This window comes from Brassica napus, chromosome A3 (genome assembly GCF_020379485.1).
Source record: "Brassica napus cultivar Da-Ae chromosome A3, Da-Ae, whole genome shotgun sequence".
In the NCBI taxonomy this organism is placed as follows: domain Eukaryota; kingdom Viridiplantae; phylum Streptophyta; class Magnoliopsida; order Brassicales; family Brassicaceae; genus Brassica; species Brassica napus.
This window is the reverse complement of record NC_063436.1, coordinates 27,346,283-27,371,104: the sequence shown is the minus strand read 5'-3', so window position 1 is coordinate 27,371,104 and position 24,822 is coordinate 27,346,283. Positions and strand designations below refer to the sequence as shown.

The 24,822-nt window shown below is 33.7% G+C and overlaps 5 protein-coding genes across 8 annotated transcripts; 2 read left to right on the top strand and 3 right to left on the bottom strand.

Annotated features, from left to right (window-relative positions):
- Window positions 1–332: 332 nt before the first annotated feature.
- Window positions 333–1,813, bottom strand: LOC106442785 (S-protein homolog 9-like). The gene has a single exon (XM_048764025.1). The coding sequence runs from the start codon at window positions 824–826 to the stop codon at window positions 425–427; it is 402 nt and encodes a 133-aa protein (XP_048619982.1). The 5' UTR covers window positions 827–1,813; the 3' UTR covers window positions 333–424.
- Window positions 1,814–3,491: 1,678 nt separating this feature from the next.
- LOC106444676 lies at window positions 3,492–4,090 on the top strand. The gene is made up of 2 exons (XM_013886127.3): window positions 3,492–3,691; window positions 3,785–4,090. The coding sequence occupies exons 1-2, from the start codon at window positions 3,572–3,574 to the stop codon at window positions 3,974–3,976; spliced, it is 312 nt and encodes a 103-aa protein (XP_013741581.2). The 5' UTR covers window positions 3,492–3,571; the 3' UTR covers window positions 3,977–4,090.
- Window positions 4,091–4,117: 27 nt separating this feature from the next.
- On the bottom strand, window positions 4,118–9,134 carry LOC106444675 (probable alpha,alpha-trehalose-phosphate synthase [UDP-forming] 4). Of its 2 annotated transcripts, XM_013886126.3 has the most exons (17): window positions 8,289–9,132; window positions 8,080–8,177; window positions 7,543–7,928; window positions 7,325–7,439; window positions 7,114–7,215; window positions 6,880–7,030; window positions 6,712–6,800; window positions 6,583–6,631; window positions 6,365–6,465; window positions 6,047–6,234; window positions 5,834–5,951; window positions 5,583–5,750; window positions 5,382–5,504; window positions 5,210–5,297; window positions 4,815–4,945; window positions 4,610–4,711; window positions 4,118–4,527 (listed from the first exon to the last, which is right to left on the bottom strand). In XM_013886126.3, the coding sequence occupies exons 1-17, from the start codon at window positions 8,404–8,406 to the stop codon at window positions 4,294–4,296; spliced, it is 2,361 nt and encodes a 786-aa protein (XP_013741580.2). In that variant the 5' UTR covers window positions 8,407–9,132; the 3' UTR covers window positions 4,118–4,293. The 2 variants fall into 2 exon arrangements, with proteins under 2 accessions (XP_013741580.2, XP_022572683.2); XM_022716962.2 differs by lacking the exons at window positions 4,118–4,527; window positions 4,610–4,711; window positions 5,210–5,297 and having other exon boundaries at window positions 4,820–4,945; window positions 8,289–9,134.
- Window positions 9,135–11,577: 2,443 nt separating this feature from the next.
- LOC106440963 (early nodulin-like protein 2) lies at window positions 11,578–13,791 on the top strand. 2 transcript variants are annotated; one of them, XM_048764010.1, is made up of 3 exons: window positions 11,578–12,027; window positions 12,117–12,991; window positions 13,046–13,791. In XM_048764010.1, exons 1-3 carry the CDS (start codon window positions 11,844–11,846, stop codon window positions 13,634–13,636), a joined length of 1,650 nt encoding a protein of 549 aa, XP_048619967.1. In that variant the 5' UTR covers window positions 11,578–11,843; the 3' UTR covers window positions 13,637–13,791. The 2 variants fall into 2 exon arrangements, with proteins under 2 accessions (XP_048619967.1, XP_013738194.2); XM_013882740.3 differs by having other exon boundaries at window positions 12,117–13,791.
- A 2,782-nt stretch (window positions 13,792–16,573) lies between these two features.
- LOC106440962 (proton pump-interactor 1) lies at window positions 16,574–19,621 on the bottom strand. 2 transcript variants are annotated; one of them, XM_013882739.3, is made up of 7 exons: window positions 19,371–19,621; window positions 18,652–19,031; window positions 18,383–18,574; window positions 18,133–18,312; window positions 17,855–18,049; window positions 17,145–17,768; window positions 16,574–17,071 (listed from the first exon to the last, which is right to left on the bottom strand). In XM_013882739.3, the coding sequence occupies exons 2-7, from the start codon at window positions 18,997–18,999 to the stop codon at window positions 16,793–16,795; spliced, it is 1,818 nt and encodes a 605-aa protein (XP_013738193.2). In that variant the 5' UTR covers window positions 19,000–19,031; window positions 19,371–19,621; the 3' UTR covers window positions 16,574–16,792. The 2 variants fall into 2 exon arrangements, with proteins under 2 accessions (XP_013738193.2, XP_048619953.1); XM_048763996.1 differs by having other exon boundaries at window positions 19,187–19,415.
- Window positions 19,622–24,822: the final 5,201 nt, after the last annotated feature.

Sequence of the window (24,822 nt, the reverse complement as noted above, 5' to 3'; positions counted from 1 at the left end):
AACATGAGTTCATGTTTTTATTTTAGTATTTTTTATGGACGAAGAATTTGATATACAAACCAATTAAACTATATATACATGTTCTAACGATAATGTTATAATACAATTTAATAAAATATTAATTGTTTTGTAAAATATGTAAAAAATCTAACTAAATACTATATAAATTCTATTTAAGAATTTAAAATATATAAATTCTATTTAAGAATTTAAAAAGTATTAAAAATAGAATATTTTGATTAAAAAATAATCTATCAAAAATTCACATTCAGTTTTAAAATATTAAAATGTATCAAAGACATAAAATATTATATTATATTAAAATTTTAAAATGATTTGTACCCGCAAATTTACGGGCACCCACTTAGTATTTATTATTCCAAAAGGTTTACATGTTACAACAAAATTGATGTTAAAATTCTACTTAAACATGTGTCCACTTATACTCTAACTTGGGAGCTTCCTGACCGTGTGTGAAGTACATGCCATCTTCTCTAGCATCCCAAAAATTGGTCTTACCATAACGAATCAGGCCACCACCACTTTTATAAGCTGTAAAACTTACATGAAACGCGAAATTAGGACCCTGGTTTAAGGTACAATCGAAATAGGTCTTCAAAATACTATCATGAAAACTAAAATCGTAGGTCTGTCCAGGGCTCAACAAATGAACACCCAAGTCGTCATCGTTCGATGTACAATGAATCTTGAGAGTATTGCCCGGACGAAGAGAACTTTTGAAGTGGACACTGTTTTTTTCCCAGATTGCGTTACTAGAGCCAACGATCAATGCAATGGTAAGCAAAAAGCATGAGAGCCTATTCATCGTTGTGTTTGATTGATGTGTGTGTTTGTGTTTGTTTTTTCTAGCTTTGCGGCTGAGACATATGTGTAAGATAGAGAATGTTCCAATTTATAGAACCTTGTTTACGAGGTCATGCATGCATTCACAACTTTGACTATGATTTTCTTCTTATTTAGGCGTAATGTTGTCAAACAAAATCTTCTTTTTTTTTTGGGTAACGCATCGATGAAAATTTAATAAATTATGCCTTGACCATTTCTAGGGATATTATATACATGATCCTGAGCTTTTAAGTCTGAAATACAATCTCTTACTATATATTAATTGTGAAACATTGTAACATGTGAACTATAATAATATGTCATTATTAAAATGATTTTTAAAGTCACTATAAAAATATGTTTAACGGCTAGAGTATGATATCACTGATTATCTTACCTATCTAAACATAACATATACTAAATTACTAGGAAAAGACACATATCTTGTGCATGGTGAATTTATATAAAAATTATTTAAAAAATATCGTATGAAAAATTTATATTCTTTATCAAATTAATATTTTTGGTCCTTAAACAAATTTTTAAAAATATTTTTGTTAATTACATAATTTTTTCATATATCGGATAAGAATCTAATGTTTAGGCTGAAAAATCTCAGGCCTACTATTTAGCCCAGGACCGATCCAAACAATAAAAAAATTCTTCTGGACCCTAAGCTAATATTGCAAATATACAAATAATAAAAACTCTTAAATAAAATTGTGAAATATGGCCCAGAGGTCCTAAACATCTGCTTATGTAGCCTACCCTCTGGGTCGGGCATGTTATTGGTTATAATGAAACTATGTTAGCTCGATTTTATATCATGATTTTGCAATTTAAAAATTCATTATGGTTATGAGAAGTTTACGTTCACGTGCTAATCTTATCTATCTTCAATATTTTTCTTATTTTTGTGTTTTTTTTCTTTTCATTTTGGTTATTGCTCGATATAAATATTGATTTTTGAGTTTATTCTCATTTTGTTATTTTATTTTTGGCCTAAGATTTAGAAAATATTAAAGATTTAAAATTATTAAAGAGATACATACTTAGGTTAAGATATGCGTCTTGTGCAAAATAAATATTTTATATTTATTACTTATTTTATGTTTTCTGCATATTAAGAAATGATAAAAAAATAATTATATATTAAATAATTAAGAAATCAGTTACTATTATGTAATCAATGGCGTGCGCATATAAATCAAACGACAGCTCTTGTTTATTCGCAATTATTTTAGGGTAAATAAATCAAAACAATCAATCTTATATATCGTATATGATATATAATTAAATTTAATGATATTAACATAGATATATAGTATACTTTTAATATGGATATATATTAAATGAGGTTTCTACTCATATGATTTTATGATTATTTGCATATTTGTGTAACAAAACTTTACACCAACGATTTTTTTAATGTGGAATAATTAGTGATTTCAATAATTTATAATCATTTAAAAAAACAATGAAGATTCCAAAATTAAAATATTAACTTTTCAATATATGTTCAACGCATATATCAAAATATAAGTATGTATTTTCATATGATGTATAGTTTAATTTAAACGATGTGATATATATATATATATATATATATATATTAACATAAACACCTATTAAAATAAATTTCTTTATCATATGATTTTATAATCATTATATCTTGTTATAGAAAAAAAATTAAACCTTGATCACAAAAGCTTATGTGAGAATTTTAACAGTTCTATTAATTTATACTCAAAGTTTTAATTAATACAACATATACAAAAAAAATTCTAATTTTTAATTATAAGATTAATGTAATTGTTTAATTTATTTTAATAATAAATAATTAAACAAAAATGATAGAAAGTATACAGATTGTTAGAAAGTATACAGATTGTTAGAAAATATTTATTATTTAAAATCATTAATTGATATATATCTTAATCATATTAGGTAATTCCATAGGTTTTATTTAAAGAAATAATATATAATAATTTCAATTTGATATGGTCCATAATGGACATTATATATAATATAACATTTTCTAACAATTTAATTTTGGACTAACAAAGTTTTCAATTGATTATCAAGCTGCCACGTAAGCAAAATTAACATTACAATTATGTGACAACTCAGAAGAGCATTTTTTTAATTAGTACAAACTATAGGTTATAAATTTAAAAGTTTATCTATTAATATATAGGGGATATTTAGCGGCTAGAATATGATATCATTTCAGGAGCCATAGTAGACACGCAAATCAAGAATTATATAATTTTTTGTGCCTGAGAGAAAACAGAAAGCCATCTTTGCCATCTTTCAAAATATGAGACACTATCCATTTCAGCGGCTAGAATATGATATCATTTTGCAAATAGAAAACATAAATGAAAGTGTTTCTTAACACAGGATTTGGTTATGTGACTCATTGCTTTGTTATCCAGTTCGGTTGTAGTATTTCTGTATCCAGGAAATGTTATTGTGTCCCTAAACCAGACATAGAGTTACGGTGGGGCATGAAGCTGTCCTCCTGATAAATAGGAACGTGACAGAAATTTGAAGGTGTCATTACCAATGAATCTGAAAATGACCTGAAATAGCATTAGTCTATATACAATCTCCTATATATCTCTTTACAGGCCTCTCCCCTCTATCTATCTTTTTGTTTTGCTCCACAGCTCTTCCCATTGTAATTTTTTTTCAAGCTAATCCTTTCAATAAAATAAAAAACATGGGAGGTTGTGCGAGCATACCTAAGGAATCTGACATCGTTGAAGGCTCTGTACCAACCGAAAATGTTGTTGTTGAGTCCAAGGATGTCACGACCGAGGCAGATACCACATTGAGTCAGGTTTTGTGAATCACATTTGATCATTTTTCTTGTCTTTGTTGGACAAACTCATGTTAAGATGAAGCTATTGTTGTTGATATGTTTGATTCACAGGAGAAGAAGGAAGAGTCTAGTGAAGAGGAAAAGAAGGAAGGTGAGACAAAAGAAGACTACTCTGAGGCAACCAAGGCCGAGCCAACTCCAGAAGCTGTCAAGGCAGATGAGAAAGCTCCTTCTGCTACTGAGGCACCAACACAAGAGACCGCACCTGCCAAAACCGATGAGGCGCCTCTTGTGATTCTTTGATTTTTCATTTCCAAATATCAAGATCATGTGTCTGTGTGTGCAAATGTTCTTCACATTATGATTCCTATGTTCATCTCTGTTTTATTGTCAATTCCATTAAATATTTTCTTAAGAGTTTCTTTCCATTATAAAACTAAGAAAAAAAAGACAAAGAGAGAAATAGTAAACGAGTCAAAGAGACAATGTGAGAAACTGAAAAGCAGAGAACAATAATGAGTTTTGCAAAGGTAAAGACTAGTAAATAAAAGTCTTTAATAGTGCCATTTAGCCAAAAAAGAAATTCTAAGAGGATCATCAGGGCACCATATGATGATGAGTCAAGGATTATTGTGTGTGCAAAGCTTGTGGATCAACTGCACAACATCATCAGATGAGTCAAGGAAATAGCTAGCCTTTGTGTGCGTGTTCCCAATAGCCACAGAGAAGTAGTTGTCTCCCTTTACGTCAACAAGGGTCGATGACACCTTCTTGAGGGGGCCACTACCATAATAAGGAGAAGACATGGTTTTCTTGGTTAACTCGGGCTCGAAGAAGGTGTAAACATCCTCATCCTGTAGCATTATATCAACCCTTGTATCAAAATCCATGGATATGTAATTGTATAATCAACATTTGGTTACATAAGAAGCTTACCTTCCCCAAGAAATTACCAATGCATAAGACATAATCAATTGGTGTGGTTATCGACTTATTTTGCAGTACTATTTCTCCGAGGATACGCTCCATTGCACTTCCCTAAGATAACAGAGAAGAGACAACATGTGACTGATCAAAGAATAATTAGAATATTTTGGTAATTGATGATATAGAAACAAATGAAAACAATAGTATTAGTTACCTTTGTTACACCAACCGAATGGACTTCAACAGAGTAACGTCCTTGGACAACATCCACTGATGCATTAGAGGTTGGTCCAGCCCACAAGTGTTGCAACATATCTTTTGCTTGAGCTCTCCCAAATTCAGCATCTACAAATAAATAAAGATCAAGTAGTTCTCTTCAGGGGCCGGTCCATAGATTTTGAGGGCATGTGATTGTGTCTATGTAAATTTTTTCTTTTATAAATTTGGGGATTTAAAATTTTTTTTTTTAGAAATCTATTTATATGTAATTTTTTTTAAAAAAAATTAGGGCATGTTGCAAATATTTCACTTAGTATCGACGAGGACTGGCCCTGGTTGTGTTCAGGAGTTAAAGTTTAAAAAAAAACATATACGTATAAAGTATATCACCTGCATACTGGTAATTCCATACAACCGAAGTCTCGCTTGCTTGGAAGTAGGATCCTGGTGTTCTTTCAGTGAAGTACTTGAATACTTGCTGTAGCAAAAGCAACCACAAAAGAATTAAAACATGGATGAGGATATCAAACTTGAATTCTAAAATTATATTTTATTTACTAACCTTGACACCATCAATCCATTCCAAGTTCATGTTTTCTGGCATTTTCGTCACCCACTCCCCAGCTGTATGCCTTAGAAACATTCCGTTTTCCGCGGCTAACCACATATCATGCTCTCCAAAGTTCTGTTTTCAAGATACTAAGTAAGTCCACAATGAGAAAACAAGTAGATAAATTTTTTAAAGACGAGAGAAAACATTTACTTGATCCAATACGCTTTTTTCACTTCTACTCAGGACAACTACTGTTGTTTTGGGATCACTGCATAATCCTTTTAGCCTTTCTTTTAGCTGTGGGTGAAGTTCAAGATTCATTCCTTCGTCTTTTCTCTCTTGGTTTTTGTTTGGCTTAGTAAGTGTTCCATAAAAGCCCTGAACATTTTGTGAAGTTATAAAGATAAGTGACCAAAATAATATGCAATGTACAAGACCATCTTGATACATGTAACACTTACAAGAATTAGCAGCCTATTCTTAGACTTTGAATATTGTTGAACCACATCATGTTGTGGAAGTTCATGTGGGGCTTTTCCAGTTTCTAGCTCCGCTTTACTTGTAACCTCGTTTAGTTTACTAACCAACAAAAAAAACAATTTGTAAGACTTGTCTATAAGAACAATAGTTGAGATGAGATGTAAAGAGAATGAATGTTGTGATTTGTCACATACTTCATGAAATCATCTGCCCACTGTTGAGTAGAGTGTGTTTTCACATACTGAAAATTGATTTGATGTTTTTTCTCCTTTTCTTCGGGTGACATGATTAGAGCTTCTCCAATGGCATTAGAAACTTCTTTAATGTTCCAAGGATTCACAAGAAGAGCTCCAGCACCAAGTGACTGACCAGCACCTGCAAACTGTGAAACTCATACAAAAATATATTACTTTTGAATGTTAACTGTTGGTATATTAGATTCATAAATATATTTCAGACCATAAAAAAGACAATTAATATACTTAAAATCAGAGCTATCAACGTTAAGTTACCTCGCTTAGAACGAGAACTCCTTTTTCCCCTTTTTGGCAGGCAACAAACTCAGAACTCACAAGGTTCATTCCATCTCTCAAAGATGTTACAAGTAATACATCTGAAGAAAATAAGATGAAAATAAACTCATTTGTTAGGAATATACATCGACAATAAACTTTAACATTATATAACCGTTTATATGTGACAAAATCATCAAATGTAATATGAGAATTACCTGTGATGGCGTAAAGTGCGCATAGTTGATGAAAGTGAATAGAACAATCCTAACACAGAAAGATGAAATATGTATCAGAAACTATAAGATATGACTTGTGATGAGGATAAAAGAGAGAAGATAGCAAACCAGGTGAATTATTGGAACGGAAGAGATAGAACCAAAACGACCATTAATACGTCCAACAACTCCATGACATTGGTCTTTGATCTTTTGATCTGTTATAGAACACCAACACAATCCTATGAATTGATCGATGCAAATCAGCTAAAGAAATAAAAGAGATAAAAAACTTACATTCACCAATACCATTCCTTGTTGGCACTGCAATCTGAAGTAACAAAACTTTACCACGCCAATCTTCATTTTCCTCAAGAAACTTCTCAAATGCCTGATACTTATGCGGTATCCCTTTGATCGTGTCGAGACGATCAACACCTAGTATCAACTGTCAACAAACATAATTATGTCAAATCATTTTCCCTTTTATGTTTTAAGCATCAAGTATCATATATAAAAATATAAATCTACCTTTCTTCCCCCAAAATCTGATTTGAACTTCTTCATGTATTCTGTGACCTCAGAGAGTTTACTTGTGTTTATGAACCTCTCAGGCTCTATCCCAATGGGAAACTAATATATCCAAGTAGAAAAAAAAAAAAAAAAGCAAACCAAAATTAACATTTTCATTAGGAGATGACTAAATCATCAATCTTAAGAGATTTTCAAGATGGATCCTTACAACTTCTACAGAAGTGAATTTGCCCTGATCCACAACTCCTTCAGATGTTGCTTCGGTTCCAAGAATACACATGCATGCATTCACGAAATGTCTTGCAAAATCATACGTATGGAAACTAGAAACAAAAAAGCCAGAGAAATAAAAAAAAGAGTAAGAGGTAAGTTTACTTTCAAATTCAAAATAGTTACTACACTGTTAAAAAGGTAAAAGACATTTACCCGACTAAATCAGCAGTAAGAACAGAACGAAGCAGTTCTGATCTTGAGGGCAAGGTTTTGTACATCTCGGAGGAAGGGAATGGCGTATGGAGAAACCATCCAACTTTCATCTTACTGTTGTATTCTTTTAGATATTGAGGAAGAAGCATAACATGGTAATCATGGCACCAAACCACATCTCCTTCTTGATAATGCTCGTTTACCACATCAAAGAAAATACGATTTGCTTTCTTGTATGCATCATACTGTGACTGGTATGTTATGGTTCCATCGTTACGATATTCTGGTGGGGTTCCCAAGTAGTGAAAAATCGGCCACAGGATATTGTTGCAATAGCCATTATAGTATTGATCACAAACTTCCTCCAGAAACACCGGAATACACCCCTACAAATCAAAGTCAAGCGTTTTAAAAATCAACTAAGACATGTATAAGGCTTTAATAAACAAAATAAGACATAAATAAGGTCTTGATTTTTTTTTTGCCTTTTTCCATTTTACAATAATATATATGAGAGTTCAAAATCAATACGTGTACCTTTTCAGCTAGAGCAATGGAGAGTGCCTTTTTTCCAACCGCATCATGAACATCGACTCCAGGCCAGCCAATCCATTTGGTCTCAAACTCTTTCAAACCTTTAAGAGATATATCACCACAAATTAATGTACTATATATAAAAATCGGTTTATTGTGCTTATTTAATTCATTCATTGCTACATTGTCAAAGTTGTAGACTATCTTCTTACCTAGAAGAGCACTAACTAGACCACCAGGACTCATGGTGAAAGACCAAGCTTCTTCTCCGGTCCTCTTTGCAGTAACCGGAAGCGACATCGACACTACAAGCAGTCGTGGTCTCACCATTTTTTTTTCTCTCTATCAATATTCGTTCTGAAGATTTTAAAAGTTATGAAAAGATGGTCTCGTCTTTTCTTCTTATTTATAAGAACCTATATAACGCTGGCATGATGAGGGAAAATAGTAAAATGAATTAAAAGTTACTTTTTTGTTGTAACACGTTTTCTAGCTATTATCTCTATATTATGTAGTTATGTGACACGTATCATTTTGGAAATGAACTTTTAAAATCAACTATAGGTAAATTGTTTTCCCCAAAAGAAAAGAAATCAAAATTATATGTACAAGATACTGTTAATGTTATGAATTACACTAATATGTTAGACAAATTGAGTATATAATCTCCAACTTAAATACGTGGACAAGTACAGAGATTTGGACATTTAAAACGTATTTGAGATGCTAATGTATTTTAGGTAGATTTTTTCTGTTAAATTTTATTTAGACTGTATTACCTTTTGGATTCATATATTGTAAATCTTTAACACAAAGTAAGAAAATCTGATATTTTATATAATCATTAATTTGGTATTCTCATTTTTAGACATGTGTATATTATATATTTGTCTATGAACATATTTTAAAACCACTAGTTAATTAATAGTGTATCAATTAATCTCTTATATATTAAAGGAGAAACATTGTAATAAATGCGTTCACACTAAACTGGACACATGTAGAATCATTGTAATAAATGTGTTCACACTAAAATGAACACATGTCACATGCAGAAGTTTCTCAACAAAACTCTACTCACACTATGTATTTTACGTTTTTTTAATATAAAACTCACATGCATGATTTTTTATACGTTAATTTTATTGTTTACGAATAGAGCTGGACAAATTATTCATAAATTTTGATTCGATTCGTTATCTATTTTGATTTGAACCGAAAAATCCGGATATCTGTTACTCTACGAAGCAAATCAAATACTAAAATGCAATATCCGTAAAAAAAGCAAATAAAAAATATTAATATTTATAGGAAAGGATATCCAATTTGATATGTTATATCATGCATATATATATATAAAGAATTATATATAAGCTATATATTATAGCTTATATAAATTTTACAATATTTTTGTTTTAAATAGTTTCATTTTAAGAATTTTATCTTTCATGTATTATTTAAAAAAAATGTCATTTAATATTTAATTAACAGTATCTTTATATATTTATCAACCATCTTTATATACTTTTACATACACATACGCATATTGACGTGAGCACTTTATAACTAAGTATTTACCACCACTGAAATATCTAATTGTTTGGAAGTTAAAATATTATTTTTGTTAATACTTCTTTCACTATCGACCAAATTGTAGTAAAATAATTTGTCTTCGTAATTTTCTTTTCTTTTTTTTTTAACTATTATCCGTTTAAAAACTATAATATGAAACCATTGGTTCGACATCACGACTATCTAAGATTCATAACATGAAAACAAAACAAAAAATTGATTATCAAAGAAAAAAAAACAAAAACATCAAACATTTTAACTGAACAAACCAAATAAATATTAATTTAAAATGATAGTTATATTTTAGGAGATTAAAAACAAAAAAAATAACCTAAAACCGAACCGATATCCAGATTAAACAGATTAACGTCTCCTTATTAAAAAATTAACGAAATTAATAATCGCATTACACGCAAGGCGCGGGTTATTACCTAGCACGTCTTTATACAATGTGTATTTATTTTTGGAGAAGCTTTGAATGTGAAAAATGACACTTTATTTATTTATTTTAATGACACTTTATTACTTAGGCATATGTCCGATTTTTTTTTTTTTTTTGTATCCATGTTTTCAGTCATTAAGAAATAATAGGTTGATGTGATAATTTTAGATAAATAAATAAATTATTTCTAGATGAACAAATCTTAGTTGGTCAATAAGATATTTTGAAGAAGTTCTAGACCTCTAGTGTAAAAACAAAATAATGTTCTTGAACGTATCAGATGCCACTTGCATTGGTGGGATTGTTAGCAAGCTTAGCTCTTTGGAAGCTGTTCAAGTACTGCAGTGACAGATGGGGCTTTGATCGTCACCCTTCTGCTTGGAAACTCTTGATGGGTCATGGGTATTGGACAGTGCGGTGAGTTAAACGTTTTGGAATCTTAAAGAAGCTGAAACTTTTTAGATGGGTTGTATGTGTAGTAGAACGAGCCTAAACTCCTTTTCTTTACTTCTCCTACTTGCAGCGACTATGGTTCTTCTTATGTTATTGAATGTTCAGGTGGCTCTTTTATCTGCTCTTGCATTGAGTTGAAACTTACACTGTATGAGAAGCAACGAGAACTAGTGATGGTAGTTAGTAGTGACTATATCAGCAAAAGATGGAGCACTACTGTTTTAATTACCGGGTAAAGTAGATATGTGTATGTTCATGTTTATGGTTCCTCTCTTTGCAAAAAAACATAGCCACCATTTTTGTCATCTTTGAGATCAACACTAATCACGTCTCGTCAACCAAAAAAAAATGGAACCAGATGCAGATTTAAGACATTTGAGTATTCTTATACTAGTATTAAGGGCCTGGCTGGTTTAACCGCAGCGGTTGCGGTTGCGGGAGTTTGCGGATGCGGGTGGTTGCGGTTTCTAGCGGTTTTAAGAGATTTGTACGACTGGTTATACGGTTAGAAATTTGTGCGTTTGCGGGATACTTATGACTGATTAACTACCAAATGCAGCAGCAGTTAAATAATAAATTAACAATATTTACATTTATACAATTATAAAAATATCAAAAATAATAATATTATAATAAATATTAAATTTATATTTAGAAAGTTATAGTTTAAATTTTTTAAAAATATAGAAAATATTTTTATTTAAAAGTTTTATAATATTAATTAAAATTTAATTGATATATTTTAGCATTTTTATAATTTCAATTTAATTTTTTTATTGATTTTTTTTATTTTTGTATTTATATTGTTTTGGAAAAAAAATAATTTTTTTTATCCTCCCGCAAACGCCCGCAACCGCAAACCCTAGCTGGAACCAGCTTTTGAATTTATGAGGTTCAAAGCGATTTGGAGCGATTTGGCGCGGTTCAGAGCGGTTTGAACGATTGTTGCAAAACGCCAGCAACCGCTACCAACCAATTCTTGCCACAGTTCTATAGCTCTTTTAACGCGCACTATACTCGTACCACTTTTCTATTTTTCGATGATATAATAAAATTTCAAAACGTCGGTAGATACAGAGAGAAAACTCTTTTGTATTAATGAAGAAGCAAATTGATACGACATTCAATTTTTAAACACGTAGTAGTCGACATCTTCTCCTTATCATAAACACAAAACGTTCACTTTCCTTTAGCCCTATTCCCATTTTTCTCATTTCATCTTTAACAACCTTTCATTGCTATATATTCATCATAGTCACACAAACCCATTTATCTCATAATCTCTCAGCTTTTAGAAACCATGGCGTTTCTAAGAACCAATAGCCTTTCTTTCTTCCTCTTCACGGTACTCCTCTCTTTCTCTACCTTCTTTACCGATGCAAGGAGGTTTGAAGTCGGAGGGAGCGGCGCGTGGGTTCCAAATCCGCCGGAAAATTACGGATCTTGGGCTGGAAAGAGCCGTTTCGTAGTACACGACACACTCTGTATGTACAAATAGCCTATCTTTCTTATTAGTCATATGATTACTATTTTTGTTTTGTTTTTGTCTGAGACTCAGTTTGGGTACTTGCAGATTTCAGCTATGCTAAGGGAATGGACTCGGTGCTAGAGGTGAACAAGGCTGATTACGACGGATGTAATACCAAGAATCCTATCAAGAAAGTTGACGACGGAGATTCTGAGATCTCGCTTGAACGCTCTGGTCCATTTTACTTCATCAGTGGCAATGAAGATAACTGTAAGAAGGGACAAAAGCTTACTGTCGTTGTCTTGTCCGTTAGAACTCCGGCTCCTCCTCAAGCAGCATCACCGGGAAAATCTCCTCCGGGATCAATTCCACCTAAGTCTTCTTCCCATGTTTCTCCGGCCACTTCTCCACCCGCACACACACCACCTAAATCCTCTTCCCCTGTTTCTCCGGCGACTTCTCCACCCGCACCTACGCCACCTAAATCTTCTTCCCCTGTTTCTCCGTCTTCTGCTCCGGTGACTTCTCCGCCGGGATCAATGCCACCTAAGTCTTCTTCCCATGTTTCTCCGGCGACTTCTCCACCGGCACCTATGCCACCTAAATCTACTTCCCCTGTTTCTCCGGTGACTTCTCCACCGGGAACAATGCCACCTAAATCATCTTCATCCCCTGTTTCTCCGGCGACGTCTCCACCGGCACATACACCACCTAAATCATCTTCCCCTGTTTCTCCGTCTTCTTCTCCAGTGACTTCTCCGCCGGGATCAATGCCACCTAAATCATCCTCCGCTAAGTCTCCGGCAACTTCTCCACCAGGTTCAATGGCACCTAAATCTTCCTCTCATATGTCTCCGTCGACTTCTCCACCCGCACCTATGCCACCTAAATCCTCTTCCCCTGGTTCTCCGTCCTCTGCTCCGATGACTTCTCCGCCGGGATCAATGCCACCTAAATCCTCATTCCCTGGTTCTCCGTCATCTTCTCCGCCGGGATCAATGTCACCTAAATCATCTTCCCCTGGTTCTCCGTCGTCTTCTCCGGTGACTTCTCCGCCGGGTTCAATGCCACCTAAATCTTCCTCCGCTGGTTCTCCGGCAACTTCTCCGGTGACTTCTCCGCCAGCTCCTCCGTCGTATGCACCGGGTTCTTCACCGCCGGGATCAATGTCACCTAAATCATCTTCCCCTGTTTCTCCGGCAACTTCTCCGGTGACTTCTCCGCCAGCTCCTCCGTCGTATGCACCGGGTTCTTCACCGTCAGGATCAATGGCACCAAAATCTTCTTCCGCCGGATCCCCATCTTCGTCTCCCGCAGGATCTCCTTCCTCTGTTTCTTATTCGCCGTCAGATTCTCCGTCAGCATACTCGCCGTCGGAGATGGGTCCCTCGGGAGATGCCCCGTCAGGTTCGGCGATGGGTCCTTCCGGAGATGCTCCCTCAGCCTCGGCGATGGGTCCCTCCGGAGGTGCTCCGTCAGGTTCGACGGTGGGTCCGTCTGCCTCCGGTGAAATCACTTCGCCGGCGGAAGCTCCAGGCGAGAAAAAGTCCTCTGCGAATGGTATGGCCGTTATGTCGGTAACTACAGTTTTAAGTCTGGTTATAGCCATGTTTATGTCAGCTTAAGAACATTTGGAGGCTAGTTTCATTTCGAGTCTCTACTTTATTTTTATTTTTGTTAATTGTTTTTCGGATTCCATCGTAATTATGTATTATTGAGTATAGTTGGATAACTTGGATTGTTGTTTTGTTATAATAAATAAGAGTCACGCTATTGTGTTAAACATGATACCTCTGTTTAAAAGTATTTAGTTTTGTGATCAATACTCATCACGTTTACATGCGACTCTGAGTTTATAAGGTTAGAGGTAAAGGTGATTTATGTAGTAGAGTTTTGTTTTGGACATAAACAAAGTAGTAAAGTTCAATCCTACTAAATATTTAGAGTTGCATGGATAGATCTTAAGTTAGTATTTAGAGTTGCATGGATAGATCTTAAGTTGGATCGTACCAAGCTTTATATAGTTCAATGCTCTTACAATGTCATTAAGGGCTAATTGCAATTTAATTCATTTACCTACCAAAGCCCACGTATGAGAAAAGGCATAAAGACTTTCTCTTTTCTTTATGTCAATGTCATCAATGCAGGAAAGTTCTTTTTATTTTTCCACTTATTTTTGTTTGATGACTTTGACAAAAATACTCACAAGTCCTGCTGAATGTTTATTATTGTATCTTGTGGTATTTTCAATGGTCATTACTTTACAAAGTTGAATTTGCTTATTTCTTCTCTCTGTCGGCAGTAGAAACCTATAAACTATGGACCTACACTGATTGTGCATCTTAGATTAGTCAATGTATACAGAGCGTTCAGTACGCTTTAAACGGCTATCCTTGGTAACCTTGCGGAAAAAAACGCGATTCCACAAGCTTTTTATAGATCAACAAAAAATATGGAATGAAGATAAAAACATTTGTGTTTTTGCTGACAAAAATATAAAGAAAAAATTGTCTATTTTAGTAGATTATTTACAAAATTAACACTTTCACATTGTTAAATTATATGGCAATGTCATTTTAAATTGTAAATAAATAGCAATAATTTTTTAAAAATAATTATGTTGTAAATAAAATTATATTAAATTTGTTTTATAATATTATAAGATTTCAATCTATTATGAAAAACATATTGAAAATAAGCTAAATACTTATAATAAGAAGTAAAGTATTTTTTAATAAATTTTAGTTATTTTTACATTTTTTAATAATTAGTTTAAGTTTGGTGTTTGTTTTCCTTTATAATAAAGTGATTATAGTAAAAATATTTTAATTAATATACTCCTTCCGTTTTCAAATTATTTGTCGTTCTAGAAAAAAAAATTCGTCACATTCATGGTAAAATTTATTAACTTTAATCCCTTATTAATATTTCAATTGGTTAAAATATAGTTAGGTGTTATAAGTAATGGTGTTTTTTGTTGAAAATATACAAAATTAAATATTTTCTTAATATGTGTTCACAAAACTAAAACGACAATTAAATCAAAATGGAAAGAATAGTATGTATTCCGCCACTCTGCAACTTTTTAAAAATTTGCAGCTTAATTATTATTTTTTCATAGTTTAACTATTTTTCCACGATTCTGCAATTAATGGATGTTTACCAATAGGAGCCATAAATAACTTTAACGGATGCTAAAATCGTTTCATTAAAAGAAAATTTTCTTATGGTTATTTAACAAACAATTGAAACTAGCAGATTTTCTTGGCTTTCACAATTCAAGAAAACGTGCGATTAGTTAGTTTGAGATCTAAAAGAAAAAAAATTCTTAATTTGATAATTGCAAAAAGCAAAAGTTAGTTTACAGTAAATTCAGTTTATCTGAACAGAACCAACGTAGAGTTATTGTGAATGAGACCAAAGCATTTAAAGACGATAGCTAAGTTGCCAAGGCCATTACAAGTAACACGTAACAACTAGCCCTTGTCTCATCGCAAGTGTAGCCCCCACGATGATGTAAACACGTTTCGAACGCTACGACTCGGCCAAGTGTTATTAAAGGACACGAGTGACCACTGATACGCATTGTCTCTCTCTCTCGGACCCACCAATCACCAGGTTCACTCTCAAACATTTTTCGATAGCACAAAGATCAAACAAAAATCAACGTTTGCATGCAAACCGGTTTAGATCAGTTGACTCCCTCTTCTCACTCATTGATCACCAGGTGAGAAATAAAATTCAGAGCTTCAGAGAATCTCAACCTGCCCGCTGTTCTGAGATGATGCAATTGTGGATTCGGTGAAGTCGATTCCTCTGCAGGGTCTCCGACTCTTCTCTTCCTTACCTCTCACTTTCTCTGCCACAACTACTTGTTACGCTGGGCTTTCACTGGGTTTCAGATTACTGGGTTTGAATGTTCTTAACTATGAGTTTCATTGGGCTATGCTCTAACACTAGAGCCTTGGGCTTTTGTAAACATTTGCTTTTCTTTTGCATTTATATAAGTAAGCCAGTTACAAAAAAAAAAAAAAAAGATCAAACAAAAATCATCTGTTTACAATATTGTCCAGATTTGGTATGAGACTAATAAGCTTCGTCTAAAGAACTACCAGTACCTTATTTCATTTGCCTGTTTAACTATAAATTAGTCAAAAGGCTAAATAAATAAATATGGATGCTTAACTACAAATCAGTGGTTACTAGAGTCTCACATCGGTTGGGACAAAGGTTTTCATTGATGAGGTTTTTGGTGAATAAGTCAATCAGGGATCTACTTTTCCAAGTAGATTCTGCAATTCGCCTTATGTGTGTGGTGGTAAGTGGTAACAACTAATAACTCTTTTGTAGAAAACTCTAGAGTTCTGCCCTAGAGTTCTTCCCATATAACCATTGATCCATTTAGAACTCAAAACAGTTAAGCTTGTACTCAAAAAAGTTGATCATGTATCTCATGAATCACAAGTCACAGTTTCGACTCATTAGTCATGATAATTAACTTAATTATATGTAGAAATGATATCTTCTGGGATAATCAGTAACACTATCAGAGCTATAAAAAGTAATGTAACAAAAACTGTTTTCATACTTGAAAGTTAAAACCTCAACAACAAAAGAGAAAGAAAAAAAACAAAGAAGTGAAATGTAAGAAGTACTTATAAAGGGAGGAGTAGCTACTCTGTATGTAAAAAGAGGCATAAGTTTAAAGAGTCTCATCCTCAAAAACAAGATCCCAAACTACAACAAACGCAGACTCGCTTGATCATCACTACGTTTTCCATCTAGAGAACGTAGTAGTAACCCAAGACAAGAAGCATTAGCACCACAAGAGCAGCTGGAGCAGCATAAATCCAGTAGTTAGTCGCCTTCTTACGCTTGAGGATAGCTCTAGGGAGTGTTTCTGGTCCTCCTCTAGTGCGGATCCTGTTCCTTACTGGTTTCTCCTTCTGTGGTTTCTCCTCCACTGGTGCTTCAGTCTCCTCCTTCTCAGCCTCAGAAGCTTCTGGAACTTCCTCAGATACAGCCTCTATTCCGCTCTTCTTGGCCTTCTTCTCTCGCTCCTGCAACACACAAAGGGATGGAGAATTATTAGAATGGAGAAGAGAGGAGACGCAGAGAGCATTGATAAATTACCTTTTTCTCTTTCTTCTCAGCTTCCATTAGAGCTCTTTTAGCAGCTTTGGCAGCAGCTTTCTCCGCCTGCTTCTTTTTCCTTTCCATGGCAAGCTTGGCTTTAGCAATCTCCTCTTGCTTTCTCATCTCTCTCAACGCCGCTTCATCTACCTTCTTCTTCTCCTCCTGCGGCTTTCCAAGACCATACACTTCCTCATCCTCCTCTTCATCAGCAACAACAACGTTCTTTACTTTCGCCGCATCTTTACCTTTCTTCTCAGTCTTCTGAACAGCAGGAGCCTCTGGTTTAGGTGCAGAAACTGGCTCCTCCTTAGGCTGCTGCTGCTTTGCCTTAGCTTTAGGAACAACCTCGGTCACCGCCTTTGCTTGAGAGGGTGCCTCTGGAGCAATCAGAGGCTTCTCTTCAGGGTTCCTCATCCTTCCATCTCGGCTCAGCTGCCTAGCATCAAGCGATGGCAAGAGTCTCTTCTCGTAATCTTCTCTGAAATTCTTCTTGCTGCACCAGAGGGAGATGAATTTCTCAACCTCTGCGTTGGAGAGCGCCTCGAGCTCCTCTACGTTCTTTTGTGCAGCCAAGTCTCTAGCTTTGTTCAACACAACACGTCCTTGGTAGAATCCAGAGTTCTGCAAGAACCAAAATAATAAATAAAAAGAGTCTACAAACCATTATCAATCACAAGAACATGCTCAAGAGTATGTGTGTTTTGTACATTCTCATCTCTTTGCTTCCTAAGCTCACGGATGTTAGAGTAAGCTTTGTCTCTCTTCTCAGTCACAGTCTTCAGCTCATTCTCCAGCACCTGAATCTCATCTTTCGCTGCTTTCACCTTCTCACTCAGCTGATTAATCCTCGCTGAAATCGCTTGCCTCTCCTTCTTCACTCCGTCCAAACCAGCACCCATTAACTGCAAACCAAGCATAGATTCTTTGAGATTTTACAGACTCAAAAACTGCAAAGAGCAAGCCAAACCAAGAGCTCTCTTATTACCTTAACTTGACCTTGAATATCATCTTTCTGACCCATAGACTCTTTGATCTTAGCTCTCACAGCCTCATTAGCAATGACCTTATCCCTCGTCCCTTCAAGCAGCCTGATCTCTTTAAGAAGCTGCTTCTCCTCGGTTAAAGGAATGCTCTCATGTTGAATCCTATACTGGTAGCTATATATCTACATTTTACCCCACAAACCAAATGAGAATCCAGCAAAGGTGAAGAAAATAAAAGTAAAAGATTGTTACCATATTGTTCAACTCTTCCTCAGAGGAACAAATAGCAGGCCCACGAGCACTCCCACCATCATTACCCCTTAGCTTCCCCAAAGCTTGCTGCAACGGTTCCATCTCCTTTCTCTTCTCATCAAACTTGGTGTTGTACCCTTGACGCTCCGTCTTCAACGGGTCCAACAGGTCAAACAACTCAGATCTCTCCGCCTATTGCATCATTACAAAAAAAGTCAACTCTACAGACCATTCATCAGAGTTCCAAAACAAAAAAAGAGACTTTATACCCTCTTAGCTTTCAACTGTTCGTAAACAGCACTCCGGGCCTTGCTCAGCTTCTCAAGCTCCTTATCAGCTACATCAAGCTTGGCTTTGATCTTGGGGTCGTCGAAATGACGGTACTTAACGAAGTAGAAGGACCGGATCTGCTTCGCCGCGGGCCATTCCTCTGCTGCGTCTTTAGGTACATCGGAGATCAACACATTGTTGTTGGGACTCTCGTCGGCTTTCTTTGGAGGCTTATCTGCGTCCTTGATGGCGACCTTATCCACTACCTTCCCGTTGGTCTCGGGCTTTCCTTCGAAAGGAGCCGGAGCAGCCTCGAATCCACCGAACTTCACAACCTCAACACCCATCTTCTCAAAACAGAGCAAAAAAACAGAGGATCCTGGTATGAAATGGATCCAACACAAGAAAGGATTCAACTTTAAGGATCTAGATCGTTATCAAATGCATATTCAAACAAGATCAGTTCCACACAAAAAAAAAAACATACACACAGCAGAATCGTAATATACGGACAGAACAGGGGAAAGATCAAACCTTTAAACAACAGGGTCAACGGAAGAAAAAAAAAACAAATGTCGGAAGTCAAATTAGCAAAAGAGATCAGAGACGATCAAAATGATTTCAGATGAGAACAGAGGAGGAGATTTATACATAGATATGAAGCTGAAAAGCAACAATAATCGAAAGCAAATGAATCACAAAGGGAATGAAGGGATACCGTGAAAGTGGAGAGAGATGAAGATCTGAGGAAGGAGAGAGGGGGAGATAAACTCTTGTGGTGGTCAGATCTCAAATCTAAATATAATCTTCGATTTTTAGAAAAAAAGCCCACGAATTGCCTCTCTCTCTCTCTCTCTCTCTCTCTCTCTCTCTCTCTCTCTCACATTAAAGTCAGATATATTTTACGTAAGTGGTAAAATATTTACTCTCCCTATCTACTGATTTTTTTCTAACCCTGATTGGGGTCTTTCCTAGTTCCCTCTACTTGTTTTGTTTGTTCATATCTGTCTATAATCTTTTATTAAAATACATTAATTCAATTAATTATTTGAGAATTGTAAAATTTATTAAATTTCTTTGAAAGGAGCAAATATTATTTTTAGGTTTCTAGCATATTATCTAGTTGAGTAGCGCATGACTTTTTGTAACAACTTTCAAACGTGACGGAATCTAACGACATGTGCTTTTAAATGATCAAACTTTGCAAATTGCAAGCATGGAGAGGTGTGGTCACGGGCCATACGGCGAAAGAGATTGTAGAGTTAAGAAGATCGGGATTAACTTGTGGGATCACTGTAAATCGGTATAGGATAAAATAGGGTGGATAATAACAATATTCGATCAAAACTAACTAACTAATAGAGAATCTTAGTTAACATCAAATTAGTTTGTTGGTGACTCCAGTTACAAATTTATTTATTTTACTCAGAATCTTTTATCTTCAAGACTTCATTATGTGGTATTTCATTTATGTGTCCAACAAATTATCATGTTTTTTTCTCATTTCATTTTAAGCCAAGGATGCGGAAAGGTGGTATGTATGTATTTTTCGCCAAAGAATGAAATATTTATATGAACAATCTAGTACCATATATCTGTCAAGTTTAGTTATTGGTTTCGAATGGTGATTAATAATTTACAAAATAGTAAGATTGTTTAGTAAACATGGAAGTTAACGAAATATCAAAAGGGTACATTTTTGGTTAAGAACCAATCTTAATAAGAAGACAAAAGTTGCTCAAGGTAATTTAAAAAAAAAAAGAGGAGACAAAAGTGGGAAGAGGTGGAGAAGAAAGAAACAGTTGTTAGGTTGTGTTGAAAACGTGGGAAGTCTTCTTTGGCGTTAGAAGTCCCATGGTTACAGCTGTCTACTTGTCAGAGACACACGTCTTCTCTCTCTCTGTGTTTCAGATTCATATCACAAGTCATGCGTATTTTAGATTCTTTGCATTGTACTCTTCTTACATGAGCTCAAGTTCAGACGTAAGCTGAAATTCCTCAAATACCCTCGTAACAGCAATTACCCAATCAACCCTACCTATATCGTCAGCACAAACACGTGACGTGAACAAGAAGACCCCAAAATATCACTGCAGTTCCGTATAAATATTGAATATCTGATTTAATGTATTAGTGCAAGGTCACAGACTCGCAGTAAGACAGGAAATGAAGCTTTGAGTGTCGGTTTGTATGTTTAATAGAAATACACATTTAAAGATTTTGGTACAAAATTGGATTTTCATTTCATAACAAACGATATAGCTCCGCAAACTTGACGTAGCAAAATATTTAACAAAAAAAAAAAAACTTGACGTAGAAAAATACATCGGTCTAAACTAAACCAGACTGGTTTGGTCTAAAATCGATTTCACCTAAACACAGCTTAACCGGTTTCATGCTATGGCTAAGGTACAATCCAGAATCCATATAGTTTCTTGAATATGTTCATTCATCGGTAGCTGACGCAGCTTGTTTCAGACGATCCCGCATGATCTCTCCAAGTTTTGAACAAGCATCCACGCAAAGCTGCTTTGCCTGCAAAATTTTGTAAATTATTTTGTTACATGTCTACACGCTCCTAGTCCTATCACCCAATTAGTTCAACGTTACGTGCTAAGATGTTACCACATAGACCCCTTTGTCGGACTTGCGGATTGTTTAGGTATGAAGACACAATAATCTAATTTGTGCATAAAGATTATAATGAAGAACAGTCTAGTTAGCCCATGTCATGTGCTTTAAATCTGAGCAGCAATCAAAGGAGATAAGGTAATATTGGAGGGCATACCTCGTTGATATTAGGAGTTGCCCATTCACCAGTGATGGTCAGCTCTGAGTGACTTCATAACGAGACGGTATGCACGTCACTATCGAGCTTCCATCCTCACATCCTTCTTCTTCTGTAACCGGGTCAATCATAAGGCTTTTACCTATGCAAGACTTTCAAATCGCAGGCATTATATTTTTCAGTCAGTGTTTCAGAATAAAGAATCATGAGAGATAACATTAGGTTTATATGTCTCAACCTCTACCACATGGCACTCTTGTTTATTTCAATTTTCAATGTATGTGTTGCTTTCTTCATCTAACGCTAATAAGATTAAGAGATAACACATAGTAATTGGTGCAAAAAAAACTATATAACTCCAAATATAGAGTTTTTTGCTCTCCAAAAATGAATTTTAAAACGTTAAATTTAGAGTTTTAAGTAGTAAAATTTCAAATTTACAGTTTTAAGAAGTGAAACTTCAAGTTTTTCAACTAAAATAAACTATAGTTAGTTTGGTTTGGTTTGGTTTGGTTTGTGTTCGGTTCGGTTTGTATTCAGTTCAGTTCGGTTTGTTTTATGGATCATTTTAATTAGTTTTTTTTTTAGTTTATTTTTTTAAAGAAAATTTATTCTTTGAAACATAAACTACGTAAACATATAGTTTATGTGAACTTAATTCAATATAAAGATGAAACCCAAACCTTTAAAAAAAACAAAAAAGTATATAAAAATTAAAATAAATTAAAGTTAACTAAAAAAACAACATCATTAATAATGTCTCTTATATCATTATTAAAAAGTTTGCAATGAATCATTTTCTATATGACGCTGTGGAGAAGAATTTTTTTTTTAATAAAATTTGCTTTCAATTTTAAGTTTTAGGTTTAGATTTAACATCCATTTTATATATATAAGAATATAAAAAGATCTATTTTTAAATCAAATATTTTGACGATTACATATTAGGTTAGAAGAATATGTGTTAATGAATGAAAAATGGAAAATATGTGGTTTGGTATTAGAATTTTAGTATATTAGTATTACTAATATTTTTAATTTAAATAATTACAAAAATACATCGGTTTCTCAGTTTGGTTTGGTTTAAAACCGAACCAAACTGAACCATTTGGGTGGAAATCTTCAATGAAACGGTTTAAAATAGACTTTGGTTCGGTTTGACTCGGTTCGGTTTGACTCGGTTCAGTTGGTTCGGGTTGATTCGGTTCGGTTTGATTTTTTTGCCCACCTCTAATGTTTACTATTTAAAATGGGGGTTTATGATTTTTTATGTATGTTTACAAATAACAACGGGGCCCTATATTTTGATTTAAAAGTAGGGGGTCTGAAGCTGTTGTTTTTTCTCTACTAGGGTAAGCACGGCTCTAACTCTAATCAACTAGTGCCAAATCCAAAAGATGTTATATACCCCCAGTCACAGCAAATTTATGATGTAAATTACAAAACAAAATTGCCACACAAAAATACAATGGTGGGAGGAACAACCAACTACCTCCACCCGGGGGTTAGGTCTGTGTCTTTAATAGACCCGGGTTTAACCCTTTTCTTTTGCAAAAAAAAAAAAACATAATATGGATAATTACTTCTTTTTTCCGAAGAAAAAGTCAGTGATCTAGGTCCATTACATTTTTTTTTTTTTTTTTTTTTTTTTGGCAACAAACGGCTATTCTATTACTCAAACTTGAGGTGGCCTGGGTAACCAGGTCGGAATAGAACAACCAACAAAGCACAAAGACCTATGAAAAGATCGGGCATTCCTAGCTAATGAATCAGCAATTCCATTTTGCACTCTTGGGAAGTATTCGATCTTGAAGTCCGGATAACACATCTTCAGTAGTTGAATGACCTCTAGCTCGGTTGCGAACTTTGGCCATGCTTGTGGATCCACTACCATTGCTATCAGATCCTTACAATCTGTCCCAAATCTCTGACATGTCGAGTGCTGTAGCATGCTCTCCATTGCCCATTTTAGAGCTTCCAATTCAGAGTGTAGTGATCCATTACATTATCAGTCTATATCGCTAGCTCTATATAAATATTGTCCTTGTACATTTCTCAAACTCAATCCATATGGACCATATCTAGACTACAAACAAATAATCAAATCACATCTTTCAGAGATAATAACCAAATTGTGTTTATATAGCGTATACTAGATTTTCACCCGCACATCCGTGCGGATAGATTTTCATTTTATAAATATATAACAGATACCATCGCAAAACTTTCAAAAATATATTTTACATTTAATGTTATATATTGTGTAAATCTATAATGTTATTGGTTATGTTTTTTATCCGATATTATTAATGTATAAATGTTTGTTTTATACATTTAAGTTTATTATTAATTTTTATTACATATTAATATATTTTCGAATTTGGTAAAATAAATTCATAGTATGAAATAAAAAAATTGAGAATCTCCTTCATTTGTTTTCTAGTTTTACAGACTAAATACAATACATTTTAAAATTTTATTTAGTTATATTATAGAACTGATATTTTCTTAGCATAATTTATATCTATGTTATTTATTTTAGTATATTGTGGGATTTTATAAGTAAATAGATTATAATACTACTATATTATTAATTATGAAATCAATCGCTGCATTAATTTAAAAATGTTTTAAAATTTTATTAAGATTTTGTTAGATTTTTTCCAACATATTTTGTTTATAAGTAAAAATAAAATTTAAATTTTCAGTTAAATTTTATTTATTATTATCTATATAATTTATAAGAGTTTTTAGAAATGTTATATACTAAATAGATTAACTTAAATAATCAAATAGATGTAATTGATGAAATAGACCTAGTATGAATTTTTTAATGGTATTTCTTTTAATAAAGAAGATATAGAATATAATTATAAATTTTGAAAATAGCATACATTTTTATTTTATTTTGTTTTATAATAAAATCTTGTGTAAATTAATGTATAATAGTATATATTATTAATTACGAAATTAATCAATAGTATTAATTTAAATAAAATATTTAAAATTTTTAGAAAGATTTTGTTAAATTTTTTCTCAAGATTTTGTTATAACTAAAAATAAAATTTAAATTTACAGTTAAAATTAATTTATTATTAATATCTTTATATATTTAATAGATTAATGTAAATAATTAAATAAATGTAATTAATGAAATGGACCTAATAATGCTAGTATGACTTTTTCATGGTAGATAAAAATGGTATTTCTCTTTTAATAGAGAAGATGAGAGAAATGTGAACAGATTTATTTCCCAACAAATTAAAAGCATAATTATTAATTTATTGGATAACAGATTAATTACTTTACTTCCTTTGCAAATCAACACACGTGTCTTTTTGAATTAGATTAAAGGGACGACTGGTTTTCCCGTTACCACCTG

Coding starts and splice junctions, on each gene's coding strand:
- LOC106442785 (XM_048764025.1), bottom strand. CDS start 826: ATGAATAGGCTCTCATGCTTTTTGCTTACCATTGCATTGATCGTTGGC.
- LOC106444676 (XM_013886127.3), top strand. CDS start 3,572: ATGGGAGGTTGTGCGAGCATACCTAAGGAATCTGACATCGTTGAAGGC. Junction 3,692..3,784: donor CAGATACCACATTGAGTCAG/GTTTTGTGAATC, acceptor TTTGATTCACAG/GAGAAGAAGGAAGAGTCTAG.
- LOC106444675 (XM_013886126.3), bottom strand. CDS start 8,406: ATGGTGAGACCACGACTGCTTGTAGTGTCGATGTCGCTTCCGGTTACT. Junction 5,952..6,046: donor TGGGCAGATGATTTCATGAA/GTATGTGACAAA, acceptor TTTGTTGGTTAG/TAAACTAAACGAGGTTACAA. Junction 5,505..5,582: donor AAAAAAGCGTATTGGATCAA/GTAAATGTTTTC, acceptor TCTTGAAAACAG/AACTTTGGAGAGCATGATAT.
- LOC106440963 (XM_013882740.3), top strand. CDS start 11,844: ATGGCGTTTCTAAGAACCAATAGCCTTTCTTTCTTCCTCTTCACGGTA. Junction 12,028..12,116: donor CGTAGTACACGACACACTCT/GTATGTACAAAT, acceptor GGGTACTTGCAG/ATTTCAGCTATGCTAAGGGA.
- LOC106440962 (XM_013882739.3), bottom strand. CDS start 18,999: ATGGGTGTTGAGGTTGTGAAGTTCGGTGGATTCGAGGCTGCTCCGGCT. Junction 18,050..18,132: donor ATATTCAAGGTCAAGTTAAG/GTAATAAGAGAG, acceptor CTTGGTTTGCAG/TTAATGGGTGCTGGTTTGGA. Junction 17,072..17,144: donor CTGAGAAGAAAGAGAAAAAG/GTAATTTATCAA, acceptor TGTGTGTTGCAG/GAGCGAGAGAAGAAGGCCAA.